Source organism: Cynocephalus volans, chromosome 2, assembly GCF_027409185.1.
Source record: "Cynocephalus volans isolate mCynVol1 chromosome 2, mCynVol1.pri, whole genome shotgun sequence".
NCBI classification, from domain to species: domain Eukaryota; kingdom Metazoa; phylum Chordata; class Mammalia; order Dermoptera; family Cynocephalidae; genus Cynocephalus; species Cynocephalus volans.
The window spans coordinates 89,717,934-89,739,158 of NC_084461.1; the positions used below are offsets into that span (position 1 = coordinate 89,717,934).

The following is a 21,225-nucleotide window of genomic DNA, read 5'->3' on the forward strand; positions in this document are numbered from 1 at the left end:
CATACTGTGGAAATAGTATTACCTAGGTGTTCCTATTAGTTAACTTCCAACTGAGGTTCTTTTTGGCTCCAATTTTGAGAAAACTGAGGTGAATGGGAAAAGGGGGGTATGTGTCATCGTTCACATGGACTCATCAATTTGTACCCCAGTCAGCAGCATTAATGTCTGTAGGCATCTTTAAGACTATTTATGGTGAACTTGACTAACTTTAAGTCTATTCTTTGGCTAATCTCAGTGATCCTACTTAGTTTCAGTTATAGCTTTACGTAGGAAAATTATCTACTAAGATAACTTCTCAGTGTGGTTGGGAAAGTGATAGATTTACTTACTTTGATCTTCTACTTCTAGTAAAATTCCATTTTGCAAAATAATTTCAATACTTAATAATTTCTTGACTATACTGTTATGTTTTAACAGTCTGCTTCTAATTTTAGGTATTCCAGAGGTGTTCTGTCTCCTGAACGTCATGTCCGTACCAGATTATATTTTACCAGTGAAAGTCATGTACATTCATTGCTATCTATTCTTCGCTATGGTGCCTTATGCGATGTAAGTACAGTAAGTTATTCCAATCTAAATAACAAATATGACTCCTTGAATTTCTAGTCAAATCACTAACTCTGCTATTTTTACTGTGAAATTTTAGTAATTCATCACTAATTTGTATAATTTGTCATCATTTTTCAAGGGTCTACGATATACACTTTGTAGATTTTGGCCATAGAAACATGTTCTCTTGGCTTCAGAGAAGATCCATTTGAACAAACAACATAAAATATTTTAGGCGATTTTATAGACTGGAGGCAGTGGGATGAATTTGAGTCACTTAGAATTCAGAACTGACAGGACTTGGTGTTTGGTTAAACATTGTGCCTCTTATCTACTGTTATGTAATGGGATATCAAGACTTAATGTCTTAAAACAACCACAGTCATTTTATTTTTATCTCTCGCAGTTCAAAGAGTTGACTGGGACCAATTAAGCAGTTTCACTTAGGGTCTTTCATGAGGTTGCAGCCAGACAGTGGCTGGGACTCACATCATCTCAAAGGTTTTCTTTCACGTCTGATGCTTGATGTTGGCTATCACCTGGGACCTCAGCTGCAGCTGTCAACCAGAACACCTACATCTAACCTCTTCATGTACTTCCTTAAAATAATGCATCTGGGTTCCGAGAGTGAGATTCCTGAGAGAGCAAGGTGCAAGTGCATGTCATTTTTGTGACCTAACTTTACTTCTAGCATCACTTCTGAGCTCTCTTGGTTTAGGCAGTCACAGAGGTCCATGTGGGCTCAAAGGGAGGGAAGATAACCCACATCACTAGATGGGTGGAGTGTCACTGTCACATTGTATAAAGAATATGTAGGATTGAATATATGTGGCAGCCATCTCTGGAAAATAAGATCTGTCACAATACGCCCATTGGCCACAATAATTCACATTCCTCTCACATGTAAAATTCACTTAACTTCTCCCCCAGTGCCACCCCCTCCAGTCTTATCCTGTTACGTATAAACTTGAAGTCCAGGTTCTCATCACCTTTAAAGATAAAGAGATAAAAAGATAAGAAATTTTCTTTTTTTTTTACTCTGTATATATTGATATATACATCTGTGCACATTTATACACAAAGTGATCTTTTAAAAAATTCCATTTTGTTTTCTTATGTACTTTTTAAATAAAGGGCAGTGAAATGTATAATGAGATTTGGTATATGTCTCTTGTTTCCTAATCTTTCTTATTACTGGGTGTTGAGAATAATTATTATCAAAGTTACCCTAAGGCTATTTCAATGTTCTGTTCCCATCAAAATTTCAAATCCATATGTTCTTTGATCCTGCTTTTGTTTCTTCTTTGTCCTGTTACTACTAAATATTGTTTATTCATCAGAGTGGGCCTAACAAATCTGTAAGTACAACACTGAATTAGATATTAGATGGTGTTCTTAATAAGGTAATATCAAAATCTAATTGATCAGTTCACCTAATGAAAATTTTTAGTATTTAATTTAAACTCATCATTTACAGTAATTCACATCTAGTGAAATTCAGTTATGCTATGCTAATTCATGTTTTCCCTTATCAATTTTGAGAAAAAAAGTACATCTTTGTACATATCACCTCCCAAACACATACATACACATGTGCGCTAGCATGCACACACACACACACACTTTATTCTAGTGTTCTTAGTTTAGGAGTGTTTAATGTCTAAAGTAAAAAGGAAATATATGCTGAATTTTTTTAAAACAATACACAATTAGCTTGTGGTCTTATAATTTTATTTTTTAAAACAAAGCACATTCTATAATGAAGTGAAAAATATTATATACTCTTATTGTATAAAAAAAGTTATAGGATGCTTTTATATATTTGTAATGTTTATGACGTATGCATTCACAATAAAGGAAAGTTATCTGTCATGTACATAATGTCTAAGTAGACCCTGTTGACCGTTGACTATAGACTTTGTACTTTGAGTAGATTTATCTTTTCAGATAGAATTTTTTATTTTGAATGCTTGTAGTACATGTTCTGTAAGATCCCTTACAGTTATGAAAAATCAAAAATTTCACCTGGGAAGAGACTGAACAAGGTTTCAAGTTATGCTTTCTCCTGCTGATTTTGGAATACCACTGCCATGTAATAAGGAATATTTGCTGATAGACATGTATTAGATATATGGACTATATGATGGTGGGAAAAAAATAGCATTATTCTTCTAGGAGAGTATAAGTTCTGTGTTTATGAAGTGTGATACTTATACTAAGTACTTTGGGACTTATAAAGTTACAAACTGTCCCTTACCCTCAGAATGTAATAGTGGGTATTGTATTACAAGAGATTCATTTTTTACTTTGTATAAGCTGTTTTTTTTTTTTAATTTACCACTAGAGCTTCTAATACTATTGGTAGAAATTTTTAAAATAATTTACTTAACTGAGCTTAAATAACTTATTTAGACTTTTAAATGTAGTGGAGTTATTTTGAAAGATTATTCATATGATAAGTATTCACATTATTTGTGTGGTATCACCATATATCTTTTGTTCAGGAATCAAAGGATGAACAGTGGAAACGAGCTATGGATTATTTAAACGTTGTCAATGAACTCAACTACATGACTCAGATTGTTATCATGCTTTATGAAGATCCTAACAAGGTAACAGAGCTCTTTATTTGTGTGTGTTATCAGAGGTAAAGATAGCTTCAAGTTCCTAATTTTCAAAATGTTCTGTCATATTTTTCAGGATCTTTCATCAGAGGAACGCTTTCATGTTGAATTACACTTCAGTCCAGGAGCCAAAGGCTGTGAAGAAGACAAAAATTTACCATCTGGCTATGGATATAGACCAGCTTCCAGAGAGGTGATGAAGATGCAACTCTCAGTGCTTGGTTACTACAGTTCTAGATTTTCATAAGGTTTCTTTAAGAGTTTTCTGTTATGTTCTATAAATAATTCTTCTCTCAACTATTTAGTAGCAAATGGCTTAAGTATTTTTTTAAGTATGATTTGGATAAACAACATTTTTGTTCATATTAGAATACTTATGAATTTTATCTCTTATTTAGGTTGGTTTGATTTTAATCCCAGTGTTTAGAATGGACATAGTTTTTTGTTTGTTTTTCTTTTTTGTTGCTTTACTTGAGGACTATTCTATGCTAAACACTGTGCTAAGCACTTGGCATAAATTATTGCATTTTAATATTTACAGTATTAAGGTTAAATACTGCCTCTGGAAGATAATGTGTAAAATTGATGTTTTTTTAAAAATATTTTTAAAAATTTATTGTTTGGAAGTCATTTGGATGTGGAGGTTTTGCAGGGGGAAAATTTTAATTATGGATTCAATTTCTTTAATTGATATAATACTGTTCAGATTTTCTATATCTTTTTATATCCATTTTGGTAAATTGTGCTTTTGTATTTTATCTAAATTTTTAAATTAGAGTATACAGTTCATAATATTTTTATATGACCTTTTAATGGTCTATAAGATCTGTAACGATGTCCCTTTTTACATAATGATAACTTGTTTGTGTGCCTTTCCTCATTTTTTTCGTAAGTTTTGGCAAGGATTTATGATTGCTTAGTTTTTTCAAAGAAGCAACAATTTCCCTTGTTGATCCTCTGTTGTACATTTGTCTTTTTTTTCCACTAACCTCTGATGTTAAGTTTTCTGTTTCCTTCTACTTTCCTTGGATTTGTTTTGTTGATCTATGTCTAACTTACTTTGGTGGATATTCAGACCATGTATTTGAAGTTTTCTTTTTCTAATATTTAAATTTAGAGCTATAAATTTTCCTCTAAGCATGGTGTTAGCTTTGTCACACAAGTATGTTTTCTCTTCAATTCAAGATATTTTATGACTTCCATGATTTTTCTTTGATTCTTGGTTTTAGAGATTTATTGCTTTATTTTCAAACGTGGAAATTTACATATAAGCTTTTGTTGTTGACTTCTAGCTTAATTCCACTTTTGTCAGAGAATATACTTTGTATGATTTCATTGCTTTGACATGTATTGGAAACTGCCTTATAGACTGAGTACGGTTAATTTTTTATAAATGTCACATGTGTACTTGAAAAGAATGTATTTTCTGTTGTTCTTTGTTCAGTACAAGTTTTTAATATAAGACAGGTAGAGTTCATTAATACTATTGTTCAAATCTTCTATATCCTTAAAAGATTTTTTTGTTCTGCTTGCTTTATCAACTACTTAGAATGGTATGCAAAAATATTGCACTGTGATTGTGGATTGTCTCTCTCCATACAGTTTTTTTTTTTATTAATATTATTTTTTTTTTTACATTCTATGATGTTGTTGTGGAGCAGTTGGAAGGGAGGGGGAGAGGGGAAAGGGGAAAGAAATGGGAAGGAGGAGGGGTGGGATTGAGGCCTGTGGCACCCCCCTCATTCCCACAGGGGAGACCAGGGGGTAGCTTGGTCATTGCTGGGCTGGGTGCAGATGTCAGGGGGGTGACAAAAGCCTTTACCCCCCACCACCCCAGCTTGGGAACCCAGGGCCCTTCTTGCTGCAGCTTGGTGGTTGTTACAGGGCTGGTTGTGCATGTTAGGGAGTCTTGGCTGAGGCCCTTAGCCCCCCACTGGCCTGGCTCAGGAGAGCCCGGGGTACTTCCTGCTGCAGCTTGGTGGTTGTTGCTGGGGTGGTTGCACGAGTTGGGGGTGTGTGGCTGCGGCCTTCAGCCCCCACCCTTGGGACTGGTTGTGGGTGTTGGGGGACATGGCTGAGACCCCTGGCTTTACCCCCTTTCTGGCTTGGTAGCTCAGCGGACTTCTGGTCCTTTAGGTGCTATAGGTGTTCTTTGGTGAAATGAGACCTTTACAAGTTAATATCAAACTTTGTCTCTTATTGTGGCTACTTTGTTTTTACTTTCAGTTCTGTGTTGGATTATTTGCCATTCCCACCACTTAAACTCTGCACTGGAATTAATTTGTTGTCCTTTGCTTACTTCTAAAATGGAGGACCTTCCTGTGGGGGTCAGTACTTGAGCTCTGTGGTTGAGCTAAATTGCTGCTTTGCTGCTGATTCCCCGGGGAAGGCTTTTTGTGCAGCTCAGGTTTTAATGGTTGACTTTATAGGTTGATAGAGTTCGGATGTGTCGTCCCCCCAAAACTCATGTGGAAATCTGATCCCCAATGTGGCAGTGCTGGAAGCTGTTTGAGTCATGGGGGGCAGATCCCTCATGAATGGATTAATGCTCTCCCCGGGGTGGGGGGGGGGTAGTGAGTGAGTTCCCGCTCTGTTAGTTCCTGTGAGAGCTGATTGTTTTCAAAGACCCTTGCACCTCCTCTCTCTCTCTTGCTTCCTCTTGCCATGTGATCTGCCTGTACCCGCCTGCTGCCTGCCACTTTCTGCCATGAGTAGAAGCAGCCTGAGGCCCATGCCAGATGCAGCTGTCCCAGAGTCATAAGCCAAGTAAACCTCTGTTCTTTATAAATTACCCAGTCTCAGGTATTTCTGTTATAGCAAGACAAAACAGACTAGTACATAGGTACTTGTGGGTCTAGTGAGATCCAGTGCACCTGGGTTTTATAGAAACTCCAGTCTGGGCCTGAGTCTTTTCATCAAACTGCACCCCATGCAATTCTATATTCCTGACCAGTCTCCTCTGAGTGGTCTTATGCTAATTGGGGGGCAGATCAGCTATCTTTGCTGTGCCCCAGTGTTCCCCTGGTGGGTCTGTCTTCGCCACCGCCCATGCTCCTAACACTTCCCATGGGGCAGGCCATAAGCCAGTCCCTTGCGATGACTCCCAGCCTCTGAGTTGCTCCTTTTTTTCAGTTGTTGCAGCTCTTCACTCCTATGTGGATCCACGGGAACCCTATTAGTGGCCTTGCTGGCCTGGGGGCCACCAAGGTCCTCTTCTCCCCCCCCCACCTCCAAGCAACTTCATCCGAAGGACGTAGCTGTGGCTTTTGCCAGCTCCTGCTCCATGTGCTCAGCAGCTGCAGCCTAGAAGTGGCCAGGATTCAAAACGGTTGGAGTGGTTTTTTTCTTTCTTTCATTGTGGTTTCTCACACCTTCATGCATTATGTAGGTCTCTCCTCCTCTTCTTCCCCTGAGCTCTAGAAGCCCCAGCTTGGCTGTTGTTGCTTTTTTATAGCTGTAAATTGGTTGATTTGTGGGACAGAGTGACGCTGGGGACCATCTATTCTGCCATCTTGACTAGAAGTCTCTTCATACAGTTTCGAAAATTTTTGCTTCACATTTTGAGGCTATGCATACAAACTTAGAATTATTATATCTTCCTTATATCTTTTTTCATTATAAAATATCCCTATTTATGCCTAGAAAATACTTTTTGCATTACAATCTACTTTGGTATAACTATACCAGCTTTGTTTTAGTTTAACATTTTCTTGGAATGTGTTTTTTATTTATTCTTTTAACCTTGCTGTATCCTTATATTATCATGTATGACTTGTAAGCAGCATATAGTTGGGTTTTCAATTTATATTTACAACAATCTTGGCCTTTGATTTGGCATATTTAATTATTTAATGTAATTATTGATATATGTAGGTTAAATGTACCACCTTATTATTTGCTTCATATTTTTTCATCTTGTATGTTTCGTTTGCTCTCTTTTTAAATTCCTTTGCCTTCTTTAAGAGACTTTCAACATTATCGGATTGTCTTTCATTTTTATATGCCTGTTTGAGATTGATAGTGCTTTTTGCACATGTGACTTGATGTCTTTTGTCGGTTTTTGGAACATTTGTGGTTGTTATCTCTTTAAATAATTACTGTTTTTTTCTCCTTTGCTTCTGGAACTTAAGTTACACATGCTATTAGACTTAACAAGCATCATAAACTCTTTGGACATTTCTTATATTCTTCTCTCTATATTTTTTTCTATATGCTTCAGGCACAATATTTTCTTTGTACCTCTTTTCCAGTTCACTAATTCTGTCTTTAGTTATTTTAAATCTGCTGTTAAACCCTACTTATTGAGCTCTTAATTTTAGAACATAGTAAGTAATATTTAGGTGTTTTTCAGCTCTAGAATTCTCTTTTGGTTGGTTCTTATTATAAATTCTAGTAGTTAACTGCAATTTTCTTTCTTACTTTTAATTATGTGAACATACTAATTTCCGTTATTGTGTAGTTTGTAACTGATAATGTCATTACCTGGATCACCTGTGAGTTCATTTCTTTTTTTTTTCCCCCTCTATTTTTTATCTCTTCTTATTTTCTTATATTCCAGGCTATTAATGATGGCATGAATGGTGGACATTGAATATTAAAAACTGCAGAGATAACTTGAAACTATGGTTGACTTTATGTTCCTTCAGTAAGATTTACTTTTGCCTCTGACAGGGAGCTAGGCTGGGGAAACTACAGGAGAATAGCAATCCTAGATCAGCTTCATGCAATTAGTGATTGTGATCTTTCAAAATGTTGTCTTTAGTTACAGGAAAAGCTGATTTAATTCTAATTTATTCTTATTCTTAGGGTGTGGCCAGAAAATACTGGTATCAGTAGAATCTGTGGTATATACCAGGGTTCCTATTTCTTAGCTGATCTTGAGCTTCAGTTTGCTTGTGTGTATTTCTAACATATTTTGAACAATCTTCCTGATAGATTAATCCTTTTCTCATTGTGAAGAGTCACCTTTTATTTCTAATGTTTCTTGCCTTTAAAGTGTATTAGCCTTTCTCAGATTCCTCATCTGAACCACACAATACAGAAGTTTGAGTGACTATTTTCAGTTCTTCCGAGGATGGTACCTAATGGTACATAGTTCTAGATGCATATTAGAGAAGTTAATTCATTATTTTACATATAGTGGCTGTTAATGTATTAGTGCTTATTTCTCTTGTGGAATATCAGTTGAGAAAGGTTGAATGGTATCTATTTTTCCATTTTTTTCCATTAATTTACTTTCAGCCTTTCTAGGTTTTTATATTTACAGTGTGTCTCTTTCAAACAGGATAGACTTAAGTTGTATCTTTTTAACAGTCTCATGATCTTTGTCTTTTAATTGTAGTTTGTAGAGAATATAATTATTGATATATTTGGGATTAATTATATCATCTTAAACCATACTACTGTTTGTTTCCTGTTTGTCCCACCTGTTTTACATTCGTTTTTCTCTCACTTGTTGCCTTCATTTGAGTTGTCTTTCTCCCTCCAGTAGGATGCCTGGTAATTTAACATTCTTTTACTGTTTTTTAAAATTTTTTATTTTAGTTTATCAATATACAAGGTAGTTGATTTTCATGTCCCTTTAACACTTCCTCTTTCCCCCTCCCTTCTCCCTGCTTCAACATCATATCTGTTCTCTTGTCTTAACAAGTTCAAGGAATTGTTGGGATTGTTGTGTCTTCTCCCCCCCATTTATTTCTTTGTATATTAATTAATTAATTTATTTTTAGCTCCTACAAATAAGTGAGAACATGTGGTATTTCTCTTTCTGTACCTGACCTGTTTCACTTAATATAATTTTCTCTACGTCCATCCATGTTGCTGCAATGGTAGTATTTCATTTTTTTTTATAGCACAGTAGTATTCCATTGTGTAGATATACCACATTTTCCTTATCCACTCATCTGATGATGGACATTGGGGCTGGTTCCAACTCTTGGCTATTGTAAATAGTGCTACAATAAACATGGGAGTACAGGTATCCTTTTAACATGATGATTTCCATTCCTCGTACATACCCAGCAGTGGAATAGCTGGGTTGTATAGTAGATCTATCTATAATTGTTTGAGGTAGCTCCATATCATTTTCCATAAAGGCTGTACCGTTTTGCAGTCCCACCAAGAGTGTATGAGAGTTCCTTTTTCTCCGCATCCTCACCAGCATTTATCGTTCTCAGTCTTTTGGATGTTAGCCATCCTAACTGGAGTGAGATGGTATCTCAAAGTAGTTTTAATTTGCATTTCATGAATGCTAAGTGAGCATTTTTTCATGTGTCTACTGGCCATTCATAAGTCTTCCTTTGAGAAATGCCTATTCAGCTCCTTTGCCCATTTTTAAATTGGGTTATTTGGTTTTTTTGCTGTAAAGTTGTTTGAGTTCCTTGTATATTCTGGATATTAATCCTTTATCAGATGTATATTTTGCAAATATTTTCTCCCAATCTCTTGGTTGTCTTTTCACTCTATAAATTGTTTCTTTGCTGTGCAGAGGCTTTATAGTTTGATATAATCCCATTTGTTTATTTTTCCTTTGGTTGCCTGTGCTTTAGGGGTTGTGTTCATGAAGTCTGTACCCAATCCTACTTCCTGGAGTGTTTCCCCTATGTTATCTTTAAGGAGTTTTGTTGTTTCAGGATGCATATTTAATTCTTTAAGCCATTTTGAGTTGATTTAGATATATGGTGAGAGGTATGGGTCTAGTTTCATTCTCCTACATATGAATATCCAGTTTTCCCAGCACCATTTGCTGAAGAGGCAGTCTCTTCCCCAATGTGTAGATTTGGTGCCTTTGTCAAAGATCAGATTGCTGTAGGTATATGGGTTGATTCCTGAATTCTCTATTCTATTAACTGATCTGTGTGTCTGTTTTTATGCCAGTACCATGTTGTTTTGGTTATTATAGCTTTGTAGTATAGTTTAAACTCAGGTAGTGTTATGCCTCCAGCTTTATTTTTTTGCTCAGAACTGCTTTGGCTATTTGTGGTCTTTTGTTATTCCATATAAATGTCAGGATAGTTTTTTCCCTTTTCTGAGAAAAATGTCATTGGAATTTTGATGGGGATTATATTGACTGTATATCACTTTGGGAAGTATGCACATTTTCACAGTGTTAATTCTTCCAATCCAAGAGCATGGGATATCTTTCCATCTTCTTGTGTCCTCTTTAATTTCTCTCAACAGTGGTTTGCAGTTTTCATCATAGAGATTTTCACATCCTTAGTTAACTTTATTCCTAAGTATTTTATTTTTTGGTGGCTATTGTAAATGGGCTTACTTTCTTGATTTCTTTTTCTGCATGTCCACTGCTGGAGTATAGAAATGCTCCTGATTTTGTATCCTGCAACTTTGCTGAAATCATTTATCAACTCTAAGATTTTTTTGTAGAGGCTTTAGGCTGTTCAATAACAGCATCATATCATCTGCAAAGGGACAGTTAGACTTCATCTTTTCCAATCTAGATGCCCTTTATTTCCTTCTCTTCTCTGGTTTCTCTGGCTAGTATTTCCAACACTATGTAGAATAGGAGTGATGAGAGTAGGCATCCTTGTCTTCCAACTTTTCCCCATTCAGAATGATACTGGCAGTGGGCTTATCATATATGGTTTTAATTGTATTGAGATACTTTCCATCTATACCTAACTTGTAGAGAGTCTTTATCATGAATGAATGTTGAATTTGTCAAATTCTTCTTCAGCATCTATAGAGATGACCATATGGTTTTTATCTTTGATTTTGTTGATGAGGTGTATCACATTTGTTGATTTGCGTATGTTCAACCAACCTTGCATCTCTGGGATGAATCCCACTCAATAATTGTGTATAATTTTGTGTATGTGTTGCTGTATTCTGTCAGCCAGTATTTTATTGAGGATTTTTGTGTCTATATTCGTCAAGGACATTGGCCTGTAGTTGTCTTTTTTTGTTGTATCTTTGTCTGGTTTTGGTGTCAGGGTGTTCTTTGCGTAATAGAATGAGTTTGGAAGTATGGCCTCTGTTTCAGTCTTTTGGAGTAGTTTGTAAAGAGTTGGTATCAATTCCTCTTTGAAGGTTTCGTAGAATTCCGCAGTAAACCTGTCCATTACTGGGTTTTTCTTTCTCAGGAGCCTCTGATAACAGCTTCAATTTCTTTTATCGTTGTTGGTCTGTTCAGAATTTTATATCTTCTTGGCTCACTTTTGGTATTTTATGTGTGTCCAGAAATTTATCCATTCCCTCCAGATTTTCAAATTTGTTGGCATATAGTTCTTTATAGTAGTCTCTAATGATTTTTTGTATTTTTGAGGTATCAGTTGTAATATCATCTTTTTCATTTCTAATTTTTGTTATTGGGTCTTCTCTCTTCTTTTTTTTAAATTAGCCTTGCTAATGGTTTGTCAATTTTATTGGTCTTTTCAAAAAACTACCTTTTTGTTTCACTGATCTTTTGTATCATTTTTCTCGTTTCTATTTCATTTAGTTGTGCTCTGATCTTAATTATTTCTTTCCATCTACTAACTTTGGGTTTGGATTGTTCTTGATTTTCTAGTTCTTTAAGGTGAAGTGTTAGGTTGTTTACTTGTCATCTTTCTATTCTTCTGAAGTAAGCATTTAATGCAATAAATTTTCCCCTTAGCACTGCTTTTGCAGTATCCCATGGGTTTTAGTATGATGTGTCATTATTTTCATTAGTTTCAAGAAAGTTTTTGATTTCCTGTTTAATTTCTTCTTGGACCCATATGTCATTAAGTACAATGTTGTTTAATTTCCATGTGTTCGTATAATTTCCAGAGTTTTGTTTGTTATTGATTTCTGATTTTAATCCATTGTGATCTGAAAAAATACATGGATTAATTCCAATTTTTTTGAATTTGTTGAGACTTGATTTGTGACCTAACATGTGGTCTACCCTGGAGAATGTTCCATGTGCTGATGAGAAGAATGAATGTTCTGAGGTTGTTGGATGGAATGTTCTATAGATATCTGCCAAGTCTAATTGTTCTGAAGTGTTGTTTAGATCTTGTGTTTCTCTATTGAGTTTTTGCTTAGATGATCTGTCCAATGTTGAGAGTGGATGTTCACATCCCCCGCTATTATGGTTTTAGTGTCTGTCTCATTCTTTAGGTCTAATAGTGTTTGCTTTATAAATCTGGCTGCTCCAGTGTTGGGTGCATGTATATTTATGATTGTTATGTCTTCCTGATGGATAGATCCTTTTATCATTATATAGTGGCCTTCTTTAATCTCTTTTTATGGTTTTTGGTTTAAAGTCTATTTTATCTGATAAAAGAATAGCTACTCCAGCTTGTGTTTTGTTTTTATTTGCATGGTATATCTTTTTCCATCCTTTCACTCTTAGTCTATGTGTGTCTTTACAGTTGAGATGCGTCTCTTGAAGGCAGAATATTGTTGAGTCCATCTTTTTAATCCAGTTAGTCAGTCTGTGTCTTTTGAGTGGGGAATTTAATCCCTTTACATTTAGAGTTATTTTGAAAGGTGTTAATTTACTCCTAGCATTTTATTGATTTTTCTTTGGATGTCTTAAGCCTCTTTTGTTCCTTTCTTTCTGATTTCTGTTTGTCTTCTGTGTTTGTTGGTTTCTTGGGGTGGTAGATAATCTATTTTTTTCTCTTTATTGTTAGCATTTTTATTTTATGGGTAGGTTTTGTTTTTGCTTGGCAGTATTCATGGCAGTGATGGTTGTTTTCAGGTACCAAACCCAGTACTTTCTTGTAAGGCTGGCATGTGGTAGTGAACTCCTGTATTTTGTTTGTGTGAGAAATATACTATTTGTCCTTCATTTCAGAATGAAGGACAAATTTCCATTTGCTGGGTAAAGTAGTCTTCGCTGGCAATTTTTGTCCTTTAGTATTTTGAATATATCACCCCATTCTTTTCTGGCTTTTAGGGTTTGTGATGAAAAGTCTGATGTTAGTATGATTGGGGCTCCCTTACAGGTAACTTGATGCTTCTCTCTTGCAGCTTTTAAGATTCTTTCTTTGAGCTTTGCCAGTTTTACTATAACATGTCTTGGAGAGTACCTATTTGGGTTGAATATGTTTGGGGATCTTTGAGCCTCCTGAGTCTGAAGATCTGTATCTTTCCCTAGACCTGGGAAGTTTTCTGCTATTATTTCATTGAATATATTTTCAATGCCATTTCTTTTTTCCTCCCCTTCTGGAATACCCATGATTCAGATATTTGTGCACTTAAGGTTCTGTTATCTCTCTTAGATGTTCTTCAATTTTTAAAATTCTGTTTTCTTTTTTTTTCTCCACCTGTATTATTTTGAACAGCTGATCTTCAAGGTCAGAAAGTCTTGTTCTAGCCTGCTGGTTAAACTCTCTTGTTTTTTTTTTTTATTTCATTGAATGAATCCTTCAGCTCCACAAGCTCTGCTACATTCTTTTTCAGGGCATTGATTTCTTTGTACGTTTCTTCTTTCAGTTCCTGTATACTTTTTCTCATTTCATTGTGTTGTCTACCTGAGTTTTCTTGTATCTCATTTAGTTTCCTTAGAATGGTTGCTCAAGATTCCTTGTCAGTCATTTCAGGGACTTCCTGTTCTATAGGATCTAGAGCTTGAGAGTTATTATTTTCCTTTGGTGGTGGTGTAGTTTCTTAATTTTTCATTTTTCTGGTATTTTCCCTTTGGTGTTTAGTCATTGTGGCAGGGGTATCATGGTCCACTCGTTCTACCCTAGTGTCTGGCCAGGATCCCACAGGGACTGCCAATTCTGGGTGGCACGGACTGGCCTGGGCTGGGGGGTCCCACAGCACACAGCGCCTGCCTGTTCTGGCATGGCTGGCTTATGGCATGTGGGCCCTGCAGCTCTTGGGCCTCTCTGGGTGGCAAGGACTGGCCCAGGCTGGGTGTCCCATGTCACGCAGCACCTGCCTGTTCCAGTGCAGCTGGCTCGGGGGTGTATGGGCCTGGCAGGTCTTGGGCCTCTCTTGGCAGCTGGGACTGGCCTGGGCTGGGGCCTGCCCTTTTACTATTGTTTTAACAGTTAACCTCAAGCTAATAATGTGAATCCTTGACTTGTTAAAGTCTAATATATATTAATAATTTTATTACTTAGTAGACAATGTAAGTATCTTAAAACACTTCAATGCTTTTTATTCCCTATACCACAGTTCTTAATTATTGTAGTTTTGTAGTAAATATTGATGTCTGGTACAGAAGTCCTCCAGCTTTGTTGTTCTTCAAGTTACCTTGAATATTTCAGATTTCTTGCATTTTCATGTAAATTTTATAATCATCTCGTAATGTTCCAAAGAGAACTTTTGGGGATTTTGATTGGATTATATTAACTTTGCAGATCAAGTTTGAGAAAAGTGGCACTTTTGCAGTATTGGGTCTTCTAGTCCAAGGACTTGACATATTTCTGAATTTATAAGTATTTAGCTATGCTTTATATCTTTTTGACAAAGTTATGATTTTTAGATGTCTTGTACCTCCATTATCAGACTGAATCCTAGGTTCTTTATATTTTTGATGCTTTCATAAATGGTTTGTTTAAATTTCATATTCTTTTTTTCCATTTAGTAAAGAAGGATTTAATTAGGCTTACGTATTCTTTTTTTTTTTTACACCGTTTACTTGTACATATTTGTGAAGTATAGTGTGTCGTTTCAGTGCATGCATATACTGCACAATGATTCACAATTATGTATATGCTATCAACCCTAAGTGAATCATTTAAATGATTGTTTGTTACTGTCATATTGAATTTTAACTCATTTTTGTATGGAGATTTTGTAACTAGCCAACTTGCAATGTGCTGTTATTCATTCTAATGATTTACCTATACAGCCATTTGGATTTTCAACGTGTATGACCATGTCATCTGTGATTGATGACAGATGTCCAGTAAAATGAATAGATTTATTGATGGTGGGCACTCTTTTCTTTTAATGTTTTATTATTGTGATGATTGTTTCAAGTTTTACATATCTTATATCTAGTTAAAGAAATTCCTTTTTATTCATATTCTCTATAGTACTTAGTTTGATAAGGGTTTTGATGTAGTCTGCTTGGCTTCTTTTGGCCAACTCTATGTTTATTAGATTTATCAATATAGTTGGATTTAGTTGTAGTTTGTTTATTCTTATTGCTTTAAAATATGTGTTTTGCTGTGTGACAATGGCCCAATTTATCCATCCTATTATAAATGAATATTTGGTATAAAATTTTTAATTAGTCTGTCTTCTCTACTGTGAGACACTTGCAATCTGGGATGGTATCTTATTCATCTGTGTCGTAGTCCAGTTCCTGGCACATGGTACATACTCAGTAAATATTTAGTGAGTCATTGAATGATTGTTATTTTTTACACAATCATCACATTTATTGGAAATGTTTGGAATAGAATTTGAATATTCTAAAATAGATGAATTCAAATGCTGTTTTAGTTTATGTTCAGGTTGATGACATTCCTGCATAACAAAACTGATCTCTATTCTTTCTTACTGTCTTTTATTAGTGTTGTTTATTTATTTGTGCATTTGATGAAATTTAATTAAACACTTTGTTTTATATGTTTTATTATTGTCATTTTACTGCTTAATTTCTCCATAGAGAGTGTATGTATTTCTTGAAGTCAGGGGCTCTCATCTCTTTCACAGTACCCAGCATAATACTAAGCTATTATAAGAGCAAAATGAGTATTAATTCATTTGAGTAAAGAAACTTTTCTATGGACTTCAGGTGACTACACCAGTTGGTGGTTGAATTTGTTCCTCAGAAGAGATTTTTTAATCTGAGTTTTAAGTGTGTTGTTTTCTTTGCCTACAGAATGAAGGCAGGAGATCTTTTAAAATTGACAATGACGATGAACCTCATACTTGTAAAAAAGATGAGACTGATCGAGCTGTGATATTGTTTAAACCAATGGTATCGGAGCCAATTCATATACATAGGAAGTCTCCACTTCCAAGATCTAGGAAGATGGCTACAAATGAAGTAAGTATATGTGTCAGAGCATGTTTTTCATAAAGTAAACTAACTATATTTTAGCGAAACAGAAAAGAAAATACAGCTTTAATTGTGGAGCTTGGGAACCTAACAAATTTTTAATTGTCAACTTTGTCTATTTTTCAAGTAAATTTCAAAAAAATATAGAGGCAGTTAGAAAATACAGGGATTAGCGTTAGAATTTGAATCTTTACATATAGTTTTCATAACAAAATTGAATACAAATATGAAACTAAAGCTTTCTATGAAATTGATAAACTGACCTATTTTTTTTTTTTTTTTTTTTGGTCTTATCACATTAAGTTATTCTTCAGTAAAGAACTTTTTAAAAAGTCTGATATAATGGATGAGGAATAACTTTTAGTGAGAAGTAGAGAGGAGTTGCCAGAGATGCTTTAGGAATAACTGATTCTAGTAACACTGGTTAAGATATAAAGGTTAAGATATGAAATTCCAAATTATTAGCCTGATTGCAAACTCTGTATAGGAATTTGAAACTTTGATAAGATAATTGAAAATTTTATCTTTGTGTTAAGACGTATATTTAAGTAGGTTAGATTGATTGTCTTATGCTCACTAATAGAATAATATCTAAATAACTACTAAAATAACACTTAAAAGGAGAGTTGAAGAGTTAGAATAAAGTATGTTAAGTAAATCTTCAAGATCTGTATCCATTTTTATACTTTAAATAACCTTTTATCTTGGGTTATCAATTTTTTCTACAGAGTGATTCTCCCAGCACTGATTGAGATTAGTGCTTATTAAATGTTTTCTAAATGCTCTAGTAAAGCAAGAAATTTAACTTTAAGATAGAACCATCAACTTTTAAGTTAGCAAAAAATTTGTGTTAATGTTTAAATATACCAAGTCTGAAGAATTATGTATAACATTTAGGGTAAGAATATGAATAACAAAAAAGAATTATGCTTATTTCCACAGCCCCAAGTTGTACAAACATAAGTTTTTTATGATTCTCAAATTTCAAATATATATGTAATCCAATTTGACAGTTGTGTATAGGAAAAATATCTATCAATAGATAGTTATAACTATAATGAAAATTGTATACTAGTTAGGGTTCCTTTGAATGTGGTATTTTAAGTTAATTATAAAAGAGGATGGTTTAAAAAAAGAGGGAAGTTAACAGTTATAGAACTTGGGATTATTTGTTCTATTATGGCTCAAATGAAAAATGAGAAATCTGGAATTATTATGTTCAGGTATCCTTAATTTCAGAAAATGGGAAATGATCTATATTAATATTACCAAAACTACCATTTGGGTGAGGGCAGTGATTTTGATGTGCTGTTGAACAAGCAGTCTCAAGTTAATCAAATTGTTCAGAATTTCATAATTAAACCCTCTCTTCTCCCCTCCGAAAGGCCTCCATAGCAAATGTATAGCAAAATGTATTGTGAATCTTCATTTTTGCAATGCACCTGTACTTATAAAACCTTCAGTAAAATCACTGCCCTTGTTAACTCTTAAAAGGCAGAACACATTTATAAACCTTTTTATCATAAATACTTAAGTAATTGATTTCAAGAGATTATTTCTATGCCACACTAAACTTTTACTTCCATAAGGTGAATTATTCAAGTAAAACCTTGCAGACTTTTTCCAGCTTCCATCATCTCCATGGATATAAGAAGTTTGTACTTCCAAAAGACACACAGAGAAAAAGACTATTGTCTTCATTTTGTGCAAGTAGATTTTACTCTGTCCTCACTGTCTGAAACTTGAATGTGCAAACATATAAAATGAAAATGTTTGCTGTATGTTTTGCTGACTGAACTCTATAAATAATCTTTTTAGGAGGTAAACAAATAGATAGCTTGAAAGTATAAACAAATGCAATTTGAGTCCACCTTATTGTCTCTGAATTTTTTTTTTTTTTTTTTAGATATCTGGCAGACATATTTTCTAAGTTATATACATCTAAATCTCTTTAACCCCTTGCACTATTCTTTAGTGCTTTGGGTTGAAAACTTCATCCAAAATAGCACAAAATTCCTTGAATATCTAAAATTAAGCAGGATGTTAAAACAATTGCTAAAAAAAGAAACATTAAAATCTTTCTAGTTTTAGGAGGGAAGGGACAACTATTAAGCAATTATAAATATTTTGTATGTTTAAGGTATAAGATATTTCTATAATTGTTATCACATATAATTAAATTTATAAGTCATTCCTATCAGATTCTCAAATATTGAAATATCTGGCTCCCAAATTACTGTTTAATAATTTTTTTAAAAATTGATAAGCAAATGCAAACAAACTGTATTTTTTTTTCTTTCTGATCATTTGGCTCTGTTGTATCTAACTTTGCATGCTCTGCTTTTTTTTTTTTTTTTTTTTTTTTTTTGCCCCCTTTCTTACTTCCAGGAAGAGAGCCCCCTGAGTGTGTCTAGCCCAGAGGGTACTGGTACCTGGCTGCATTATACCAGTGGTGTGGGTACTGGGCGTCGAAGACGCAGATCAGGGGAACAAATCACTTCTTCCCCTGTCTCCCCCAAATCATTGGCTTTCACATCCAGTATTTTTGGCTCATGGCAACAGGTTTTTAAACTTTACTTCATTAAACATTTTTCCTCCCTGCATTCAGAGCAACAAACAGCTGTCTTTGAGGACATCTAATCCCTTGTAATTTGCATCAGAGTAAATCCTTCTGTTTTTTAATTTTGAGTTCATTTATAAAGACTTACCATATCTGACAATATTTGAGGGAAAGAAACCATTTATATTGCATGTGTTCAGCATTTTTACTGAGAAGGTTTTAAATATCCAGGATTGAAAAAATAAATTTTATTCTCCTGGATTTTTAGCTTCTTAATAAAATTATTTAAAAAGGAAAGAAGTCTTTCTTTAACTTAGTTGTCCTTTTAAACTTTCAGAAACAAATTTATGTAATTTGATGGTAAGAAAATTTAGTAACTTCCCCCCCATAATTGAAAAATGATATTCCATTTGGAATTTGCTGACAATGTAGACATTTTTTAAACTATCAAAATTTATGTGACCCAGTGTTAATTAGCAGGATACATCTAATACTGATTGTTCTCTCCCTCACTATTTCATTAACTGGAAGTTCTCACTTAAGGGATACATACAGTATATTTTCCTTTGAGCTGTCTAATATTTTAATGCTCTGTTTAAGAGGGGCCCATAAACAATATGGGTCAAAACAAAATGACTTCAGAAGGACTTTCTGTGATGGCATTTGGAAACTTAAAATACTATGGTTTTTGTTAAAATGGAAGATATGCTATCACACATGACTTTTCTGATAATTTCAGCAATTTCCTTTTGGAAATACAATGCATTTGATTGTAGGAAAAGGGATTATGGTATCCATTAAAGCTGTGAATATTTAAAGGTTACTCTGATAAAGCTCGTGCATGGATCAGTTATTGTATGGTGACCTCAACAGTCTCTGTCTATCTTTTCTTTTGTTTGTGGTTGTTTTTTCCCCCTTCAAATACAGGAGCTGTTTAAGAGTGGGCATTTGGCTTCTTTTAAGAGAGAGTGAAATTATATCAATCTATTAATTGTTTCTTCTCATCTGTCTTATTTCAAACATAATGTTTCATTCTGAATGCCTGCTTGGCACCACTTCATTGCAAGGACCTCATATGAAATGGACTCCCTTCAGAAGGGGATCTTGCATGATCTTTCATGTTTTATGTATTTCTACTAATATTTATCATACAGCTTATTAACCTTTGTCTGTCTGGAACAGGCTGCATATGAAGTATGGACTTTTGCATTTATTTTACTGTTTTACTTTATTTATTTTGCTTTCCTTATTCAGGTTGTATCAGAAAATGCCAATTACCTGCGAACACCAAGAACTCTTGTGGAACAGAAACAGAATCCTACTGTAGGTATGTGGTGTAGAGGAAATTGTATTCCACATACCCTTCTTGAACTAAATATTGTGCACACATCTCAAACTCTTCAGTGGTGAAAGCATGACCAAATGCTATGCTTTAGTTTTTATTTAACGTGTACTGATTCAGAAATGTTGAGTTCTACAACTCAAAATACACAATAAAGTTTTGAGAAAATTAATAAGAAATAGCATTTAATTTGGTTGTGTAACCCTTTTGAATGCCCACAGTGGTAACTGCTTAGTCCACTTGCCAATGCTGGTTTTTAACCTTATATAATATAAGCTAATTTATGAAGGGAATTTCATTTTCTTAGTAAAGATAGAAATATGCTCTTGCATGCAAAAAAGAACATTTCATTTTTCTGATTAAAAAGACTTTTAAAGTCGGAGTGTTTCAACCCCTGTGTGTATTAATTTTCTTCTTCGGGAGTTCTTAGGCAAAACCAAAACAAAACTAATGCACAGTGGTAACCTTACTCTTTACTGACCTATAAAACAGAATTGATTCTTTGCTAACACTCAAAGCAACATTGGAAAAGACCTTTTTAAACTTGTTTGGGTTTAAGTTCATAGTTGACAAACTGTGCAAGGTAATGGCATATTATTTTCTGTAAATAGTTGCCTAAATAGGTTTAATAAAGGCATAAATAGATTTCATTGTAAGCTCAGACTATATATGTACTGTGATCTCTATATTAAGTATATGAACTGTGTTGATGCCTATGTACTTGAGGATTTTTCTTTAGTTAATTACATATAGCTTATATTGATAGCTTTTAATATTCCCACAGTATCTTTACAGAAATTTATATATTACCCTTTTAATTGCTGTATCATTGTATATTTGATAGAAATTTATTTAATCCTCCCCCAGTAGTAAACATTTTGCTTGAGTGTAAGGAGTTTTGCTACAAATTAAGAATCAGTTTATATTGGCTATGTTTTCTTAGCTAATAATGTGTTTCATTGGGGGTCTTATTAATTAAGATCGTAAGTCATTTATTTGTTAAGTATTAGAAATTTAAAGTGATTTAAGCCTGAAGAGACCAAAAAGGAGTTATTTTACCTGATCTTCTCACAAATAAATAAATTTTGATGTACTTTTTATTTCATAAGAAAGACTGGTCATTCTTAATTCAGGGGCATCAGAAAAGATTCTTCATTTACAGACATACATTGAAAAATATTTATTTAATATGATTTAA

At 34.2% G+C, this 21,225-nt stretch overlaps 1 protein-coding gene across 1 annotated transcript in view; it reads left to right on the plus strand.

The window, feature by feature from the left end:
* Positions 1-21,225, plus strand: part of PPIP5K2 (diphosphoinositol pentakisphosphate kinase 2) — a 73,291-nt gene that overhangs the window by 39,082 nt on the left and 12,984 nt on the right. Inside the window, exons 21-26 of the mRNA XM_063086782.1 lie at positions 435-549; positions 3,054-3,161; positions 3,250-3,366; positions 15,946-16,113; positions 18,514-18,687; positions 19,940-20,012. Coding sequence (XP_062942852.1) covers positions 435-549; positions 3,054-3,161; positions 3,250-3,366; positions 15,946-16,113; positions 18,514-18,687; positions 19,940-20,012 — 755 coding nt within the window. The remainder of the gene's footprint in view (positions 1-434; positions 550-3,053; positions 3,162-3,249; positions 3,367-15,945; positions 16,114-18,513; positions 18,688-19,939; positions 20,013-21,225) is intronic.